This window comes from Plasmodium cynomolgi, chromosome 14 (assembly GCF_000321355.1).
Source record: "Plasmodium cynomolgi strain B DNA, chromosome 14, whole genome shotgun sequence".
In the NCBI taxonomy this organism is placed as follows: Eukaryota; Apicomplexa; class Aconoidasida; order Haemosporida; family Plasmodiidae; genus Plasmodium; species Plasmodium cynomolgi.
In genome coordinates this window covers 1,453,579-1,462,294 of record NC_020407.1, presented here as the reverse complement: position 1 = coordinate 1,462,294, position 8,716 = coordinate 1,453,579, and the positions used below count along the sequence as shown (strand labels likewise).

Below are 8,716 nucleotides of genomic sequence, written 5' to 3'. Positions count from 1 at the left end.
TATGAACAATGTGCGTTTACTTGATTAAAAGGTTCTACGAAGCCCCAATTTTTTTTTTCTTAATTTGGTTTGTTTTTATTTTATTGAATGTTTGAGCCAAATGTAACACAACTGAATGCAACAGCCAAATGGAGAGTATAAAAATCTGGACAAGACTCTCAATTTTACCTCAACATGCTACAAAAAAAATGATCTTTAAGAAACATTTTGTTAAGTGTCTGATCACTGAAGTTGTGCATGTACATATAGCTTTAATCTTTAATTTAAATTTTAACCTGTTTTTTTTTTTTTTTTAATTTGCAAATATATTTTTACACCATTTATTTTAAACAAACTTGAGAGGATAAAAAAAAAAAAAAAGGACACACAATAAATAATATAAAAATATAACATGCTTACTTTTATTTTGTCAAAAATAATTTTGTTAAATAAATGATTCAATTTCAATTCGTGTAACATTTAAATAAACACCTTTCACTTACCTGTCTTTTTTATGCTTCCTTCTTCCAACTTATGTTAACCCTTTGTTTGTGTGAATAACTCCCATAACACATCTTTTTAAACACGTACTTTTAAGCTCGCGCATCCCACTGTACAAGCACATATATACACACATATATACACACATATATACCCATATATATACACATATATATATTCATTTATTTAACAAACCCAAAACAGACAAAATGAACAAAGTAAACCGAGTCTCGATTATTTGTGCTTTCTTAGCACTTTTTTGCTTCGTAAATGTGTTGTCCTTGAGGGGAAAGAGCGGATCGACTGCCTCGTCTTCTCTTGAAGGAGGAAGCGAATTTTCCGAGCGCATAGGGAACAGCTTATCGTCATTCCTTTCCGAATCGGCATCTTTGGAAGTAATTGGAGATGAACTGGCCGACAACATTGCCAACGAAATTGTTAGCTCCCTGCAAAAGGATTCAGCATCCTTTTTACAAAATGGGTTTGACGTAAAAACCCAGTTGAAAGCTACTGCCAAGAAGGTCTTAATGGAAGCGTTAAAAGCAGCATTAGAGCCAACCGAAAGAATTGTTGCCACCACGATTAAGCCACCACGTGTCAGCGAAGAAGCCTACTTTTTATTGGGCCCCGTCGTCAAAACTCTCTTTAACAAAGTTGAGGACGCTTTACACAAGCCAATACCTGATAACATTTGGGAGTACGAATCCACGGGTTCCTCCGAAGAGGAAGAAGCTGAAGATGATTTCTCCGATGAGTTGTTAGATTAAGCATAACAGAGACACATTTTTTTGAGAAAAAGTTATATGCATAAACAAATGGTAAGTAAGCGAAGATGCCTTAGGCAAACAGAGATGGATAAAGAGCCGCGCAAGCACCCCCTCTTGTGGAATCCGACGTTTCGAAGGGGCCATAACCATATTGTTGCTAAATACGAAGTAAACAAAATGGGACCAACATTGTTATATGCCCAATGAGCATTGATTTATTATAACATTTTATCTTTGTTTTTTTTTTCCGTCTTAAGTTGTGCATATTTTTTTTTTCGCGTTTCAGCCTACTCGCCTTCGCTTGTGGCTTATGGCTTATCGTTTATTCGTTCTTTCACCCTTTCGTTTTATTGGGAGTTTTTTGATTTTCTTCATTTTAATGCACACTGACACAAACACAAGAACATTGATAGTCCACATTTTACGATTCCCCGTGTGCGATGACATGCTCACTCATCATATGTGTGTACGTACGCACGCTCATATGGGAACACGTTCCTATGAGTATGCGCGCGTATATATATTTTTGCCAATATGCTTTTTTCCCCGCGCAAATAGATAAACATTAAGTGAAATTCGTAACATTTTAAAACACGTCAACATATTGCTGTGAGGCAATTTCTTGGTTTACCGGACCGAGCAGGCGAATTCTGCGTAAATGGTGGTCAAACTTGGCATAAATGGTGGTTGAACTCGGCATAAATGGTGGTCAAACTTGGCATAAATGGTGATCAAATTCGGCATTAACGATCATAAAATTATGCTTAACTTCTGATTACGTGTCGCGTGCCGCGTCAATTAGGACAGCAAACTGGGCATAAGGGGCGGTAGACAACTGTCCCATGAGCCGTTTCGGTGCATCAGCCAAAAGGGTACATAAATAGGTAAGTATATGTACACATGCGGGAATAAGCACCTATTCGCGTTGCATACATTTTGTGCGTTATCTGCTCTATGTGGCGTTATGGCAGCTGGAACGCTTCGTAGGGCAATTGCGCAACGGGGTGAATTAGCATAAGCATGTGCATACGTATGTATATGTATATATATACACATATGTACATATGAACAGCTAAAAATACTCTTCATTTTGAGCAAAAAAAACACACGTGGAGGCGCACACACACATCTAGCTATCCGGTTTGCGCAAAAAAAGCTGCGTAAGACGTGAAAAAAAAGGTTTTCAAGGTCTTCCATATGTACATATATGTTTACACATGCATGTATATTTACATTTTCGCTCAGACCCCCTGACTCTTTTCCAAATGTCCCTATCTGTTATAAAAGGTCCTTATGGCATAAAAAGGTGCAAGCATCATAAAATGCGACGCAAAATGGATCATCACGGTACTGTGCTTAAGCAGTAAGGTTTCGTTAAAATGCTAGGTGAACATAATTTTTGTAAGGCTATCTTAAAAAAAAAAGAAAAAAAATGATAACGCTTTTGCTACATCGCTTCAAAACGAGAATACAATTTCGATTTTGCAATTTCTCAGAATCATATTGCTTATTTAAAAGCAGCCCCTGCGTGTTTATAAAGACGCGACAATTCGGTTAATACTATAAGTTCCCTATTTTGAGGAAGCACTTCAAATTATATATACATAAAAAATAAGAAAAACAAACAAACAAATATATATATATATATAAGAACGAACGCGTAAAGCATTTTCATGCGAACGTATATAATACACATAGATATTAAGAACGGCTAATTGGTACTGCCCTTTTGCAGTAATTACACCCAATTGATCGAAAATGAAGAACTTTGCATTTTCCATATTAAACATTTCGAGTCTATTTATTCTGTACTTGAGTTCGCAAAGCGGCCTGTACAATTGCATGAGCACAGGGAAAACAGCAAGTAATGCAAAGCGTAGTAACCCAATTTTCGCTGTTAATGATAATAGCCTTTCCACTGAATGGAGTGAAAAGGGTTACAATTTCATGGATCTAGTAAGAAATGGCTACTTAAAAAATAAGGGAGATTTAGATGAAGTGAAGGATTATCTAGCTGATGAGTTGGCTGGCAAAATGAAGGAGAAATTAATTGACTTATTAAAACACGAAAAGATTTTTTATGATTTAGGAAACATGGACGATGAAGATTTAAGCGACTTCAAAAATTACTTCAAGGACATGTCGGAATATATTGGCTTGAAGGCTGCCGATATATTAAACAGCAACTTAGAGGATTCCCTTAAGCCCTTTTTGTCCAAAAGTTCCTTCGCCAGTTTAAAAGAGGCCATGGGGGGTAGCAGCCCTTTTGACTTAAAATTTGACGACGAGGATGGAGAGGCAAAGGAGGCAAAGAAGGGAAATTCCAAAGATGAAAATGTAAATGAAGAAAATGCCAATGACGAAAATGCAAATAACGAAAATGCCAATGACGAAAATTCCAATGACAAAAATGCAAATGACGAAAATGCCAATGACGAAGACGTCGATGAAGCAACCGAAGATTTCATTAACGAGTTGGTGGACGTATATGAAGACAAGCATCACAAGGACTTGGAAGAGAATGTGCAAGAAATAAAAACTCACAACAACTTAGATTAATGTGATCACAGGGACGAAGCAAAAGAAGGCAACCCCACCGTGAAGCGCCTTTTTTTTGGGGGGGGAAGTATTTCCCAAAGGAGCAAATATACACATTTTTCGTCACAGGGCAAAAAAACGGATTAATAAAAAAAAAAAATTCTTTTTTTAATTTCATGTTTTTCCTTTTGCCGCGTCAGTGCTCCATTTTGGAGAAAACTTCGATGCATCAAAAAATTTTCACCTTTTTTTTTTTTTCATTTACTCTTTAAATTAATATGATGCTATTTTTTATATTTATCCATTTTTTATCTATGATTGTTATTGTTCGACATGAAGTTAGTACGTCCCCCTTTTATCAGCCCCTTCTGCGTGGATGTGAAAATCCATGTCACTACATCAGTGTGATAACGCTGAAGTCGAACCCGTGTGCATTTATGTCACCATCCCAGTGGGGCGTTTTTCGTCAGTATATGCTCACGCAAGTATGATTTATTTCGCTGTTCAGTTTGCCGCTCATCTGCTACTCATTTTGTACACTTTCACGCCATTTATTTTTTGTATAAGGTAGAAGGGGGAATTTTATCGAAGGGCAAAATGGTGTGCATGTAGAAATACTCCCACGCGAACTGACACACGTAAAAAAGACGCCTCACCCTACTTGAACGACGATGCACAGGACTTCGCTAACTCTGAGGGGGAAATTCGCTCAAGGTGTATATGTGTACATGCCACAGCTGAAGGGGCTGTTATGAAAAGGGAAGGACACCAGTTGTACCGATCTCTTTATAAGAAAAGAACAGTTCACCCCAAATGAGCAGTGCAAAAGCTGCGTAAACCTTAACGTAGAGCTCGTCGCCCTGAAGTAAAAAAAGAAAAAAAAAAGACAGGCTGCTTTAAACGCGTTATATATTAAACATGATCGCATAACACTTTGATCAGATTCTACCTGAATATGCGCGCACTTTATATGCACGTTGTTATCTGTGCTCCCTTTTATACACTCATGGAGGGGGAAGATTTACCAAAAAGGCCCCCACACACACACAACTGCACAGCTTCACATGGCGGTTTAAATTAAAATCGTCTTCTAATTTGAGAAACAAGTTTTGTTAATTTTTAATATTCTTACGGTGAACAAAAAAAGTAAAAAAAATAAAAATAAAAAAAAAATAAAATAGCGTAACGTTGCATAATTACCAAATTGGGGGAAAAGGTATAGTAAAAAAAAAAAAAAAAAAAAAGGCAAAATGCGGGGAGGTTGCAAAACAATAAACAAAAGCAAACAGGTGAGAAGTGAAGAAAGCAATCAACTCTTCACCTTGAGGACATTAAGAATATATTTAAGAACAGTTTGAACAGATATCGTAATTAAAATTTTGTATAAATTGTAAAAAGGCAAACACTTGAAAAAGGCATGGTTTACAGTGGCCGATGCAATGTTGTAAAAGAAAAAATAACATATGAAGTAAATTTTGTTATGTATTGAATTTTTTTCTTCTAAACATTTGAGAGATCCAAATATTGGGAAAATAAAAAAGAAATAGGCAAAATATATTTTAAGGATAAAGGACGGGAAAATTAAAAGGATAAGTTGCGGCATGTATATTAAGAGGTTAATAAAAATTTTTATATAAAATGGCAGCTGAACACTTTCAACCACATTTTCTGTAATGACTGACTTGAGACAGGTAAGGCTGAATTTAACTGTTTCGTTTAACTTCATCTTATCCTTTACTATTTTTGATATCCTAATTAGTAAATTGCTTCTCTCGTTATATTGCATATCTGACTCTGCGTTTTTTTTCCCTTTCTTTTCTTCGTTTTCCAGCCTGACGTTGAATAAGGTGTATAAGACAAAATCGACTGTGCTGACTAACACACTCTTCAAAATGCGAACCAGGATAGATGATTTGTAATCTTTTAGGAAAACAAATTCGTGCAACTTCTCGCTAACATTCAGGCATATTACGAACAGGGTAAAATACTCAAACATGAACGAGGTTTTGTTGTAATTCCGGAAAAAAAAAGTTTAAAAATTTTAAAATGTTTATAAAGAGCCAATATTCTAGTAAAATGGGCACATCATAGTACGATGCCCTGTTTTCATCCTCCGCTTTGGATTCTCCTACGGATTCGCAAATGCTGCTTTGTCTGCGGTTGCGCGTGGGGGGGTCTCCCCTCGACCAGCTGTTTCGGTTCTCGTTTTCGACCGCTTCTCCGCTTCGGTCCTTCTTTCTGGAGTTAAAGCCAAAGTTTTCCAGGCTGAAGAGGGAGAACTTTTTCTTCTTGGAGTCGTTCGGTTGGTCCGCCTTAAGCTTGCCCGTTTTCAGCTCAGTTGTTCTGTGATCATTTTCTTTTTCAACTTCATTCACTTTTTCGCCTTCACCTTCTTTTTCGCCTTCACCTTCTTTTTCGCCTTCACCTTCTTTTTCGCCTTCAACTTCTTTTTCGCCTTCATCTGCTTTTTCAACTTCATCCGTTTTTTCAACTTCATCCACTTTTTCAACTTCATCCACTTTTTCAACCTCATCCGCTTTTTCTTCTTCACCTGCCTTTTCAACTTCGCCTTCTTCCGCGAGCTCGCCGTCCCTCAGGATGCCATACTGACTCATGGCATTAATATATTTGGAAGAATTCAACTTATGTGTAACGCTATCAATAAGGCACTCCCTAATGTTGGACGAGTATACATATTTCAAAATGATAACGACAGAGTAGACGGAAGGCAGGGGAAAAAAAATCGAATAGATAAAAAACGAAATGAACGACATCGGTAGGGTCTTCACCAAAGTGACGTACAACAAGGAGCTCAACAAATATGGCAATATATTGAACAAAAATTTATTAATTTTGAAAACTTTCTTCATTAAATATTTGTAAAACTTGGTAATCTTATTTAAAATATATTTTATAACTCCAGAATAAATAAGATAGAGAACAGTTAAAAATGTGCACAACATGGTCATAACGTACTTCTTCGTTTTGTAGTCCAAATTTATATACATAATTTTTAGCTTCAGAAGGAGCCACTGTAAATATGGCTCTAAAATTATGTACCATAAGAATAGAATTTTGAGGAAAGATATTAACAGTATTCCGTAGGCGTAAAGCATATGATAACTTGAGCGCAAGGAGACAGTTAGGAAAACTTTTGAATTTTCAAAGACCTCTAAAAATAAAGAAATGATATGCTTTCGATTCGTTTCACTTTTCATTTCTGTGAAGAAAGGTTGGAAAATTTGCTTGAGTCCTTTCTTTACTTTATTAATCCGTGTGTCTTTGTAATGCACAATTTTGTATTCATCCTGTTCGATACCAATATCGCTGTAATCCATGGTGCAAAATTCTCCATTCAAGCTACACTCACCCGTACCTCCCCATGGAGGCCTGCCTCCTGCCCCACCGGTATCTCTCCCTCCATTATAGTACTCCTCGTTCACGCTTTCATGCTTTATTCTCTTATATACAACTAGGGCTATGCTAAATATGGATATTACCAAAAATATCAAACACCTCTTAAACATTTTTTCCTACACTGTTTGTTGTTTTGATTTATTTCTGGAGGGTGGTAACTGTGTGGCCGGTTTTTTTTCCCTTAACAGTTCATTTTTTTGAAGGTTACGATTTTAAGATATATTATGCATGTAAATATATCGTGACAGTCTTCTGGTGTACGTTTTTTTCCCCTTTTTTTTTTTTATCTTCATTTTTGTTATTTTGAGAATTGCTGGGGTTCCCGGGGGGTACGCGCGTGTGTCATTCTACAGCGGGTACTTCTGCTTGAGAGATTCCGCATAAGAGCTTCCGCTTGAGAGCTTCCACTTGAGAGCTTCCACTTGTGAGCTTCCTCTTTATGTCACAAAAAGTGTCTCCCGGGGGGGCTCCGTTCCTCTTTGCTTCTTCTCCCCTCCGGACGCAGCGCGGGACGCACTTCTGCACACCACGTACAGTTTTGCCAGCACCTTTGGAATGCTTTTTCCTGCGTGCCCCTTAGTTGGTCACTCCTTCATAGGGCTTCTACCCCCCGTGTTTTCACTTCCAGGTGTCTCACTATTCAAACAAATTTGTGCAGCCGAGCATGCAAACTCGTAAAGGCGCGAATGCTCAAACAAAGTAATTGCACACAATTGGGAAGAAAAAAAATAAAAAATACATCTACAGTTTTAGTCAAACCGTATACAAGATGATGACACATATTTGCATGTACACGGCGTGCCTTTGTTTCCCCCCCCCGGATTGAAGCTTATTTGAGAATCTTTTGAATAGCACGAGGTTTAAATTGACAAAACGTGCGTGCAAATCGTAAGACGTGCGATAATACCTACCTGCGGGTGTTTTCCTTTTCAACGCGCGCGCCGCAAATGAGAAAATTCCCGCAGTTTGTTTGTAAAAACTGAACTTTTCGACATGTATACGTTAATTATACATTTGTACGATTTGTAAATAAAAATTTTTTTTTTCTTTTTTCCGCTGTTTTTTTACCTTCTCCTATAACATACAATCCTTACAACACAAAGTAGCGTTATAATCGCTCATAACCGGGGAAGTTACTTCAAATGACAAAGCCCTTCCACAAGATAGATAAGGTTTGTAGGTTGGAGTTGGCGAGGTTGTGACAGCGGTTGGAAAAGCTAATACATACGACAGAAGTAATATCTGCAACATGTACAAAATGTTCCGAACGTATAACTCAAATAACCTGTTTGCAAAATTAACGGGGGGTCGGGAACCATGCATTGCCAACCCTCGAACATAAAATTCTTTGTACTTAAAAAAAAAAACAGAAACAAATTTGTAATGTATGGGTACTGTACATTTCGACGTGTTTTTTTTCGTGGCGTTTTTTTTTTTTTTTTCAAAATTGTCAAATTTTTTCTTATACGTATAAAGATTTACAAGTTTTTTCTTTCCTTTTCCTTTCCTTTTCC

General features: G+C 37.1%; 3 protein-coding genes across 3 annotated transcripts; 2 read left to right on the top strand and 1 right to left on the bottom strand.

The window, feature by feature from the left end:
• Positions 1-432: 432 nt before the first annotated feature.
• Positions 433-1,247, top strand: PCYB_144300 (cell-traversal protein for ookinetes and sporozoites; the record flags this gene model as incomplete). The annotated part of the gene is made up of 2 exons (XM_004224901.1): positions 433-452; positions 767-1,247. The coding sequence occupies 2 exons, from the start codon at positions 433-435 to the stop codon at positions 1,245-1,247; spliced, it is 501 nt and encodes a 166-aa protein (XP_004224949.1).
• A 1,758-nt stretch (positions 1,248-3,005) lies between these two features.
• PCYB_144290 (male development gene 1) lies at positions 3,006-3,806 on the top strand (the record flags this gene model as incomplete). The annotated part of the gene is made up of 2 exons (XM_004224900.1): positions 3,006-3,111; positions 3,205-3,806. The coding sequence occupies 2 exons, from the start codon at positions 3,006-3,008 to the stop codon at positions 3,804-3,806; spliced, it is 708 nt and encodes a 235-aa protein (XP_004224948.1).
• Positions 3,807-4,534: 728 nt separating this feature from the next.
• Positions 4,535-7,312, bottom strand: PCYB_144280 (hypothetical protein; the record flags this gene model as incomplete). Its single annotated transcript, XM_004224899.1, has 3 exons — positions 4,535-4,645; positions 5,107-5,670; positions 5,780-7,312. 3 exons carry the CDS (start codon positions 7,310-7,312, stop codon positions 4,535-4,537), a joined length of 2,208 nt encoding a protein of 735 aa, XP_004224947.1.
• Positions 7,313-8,716: the final 1,404 nt, after the last annotated feature.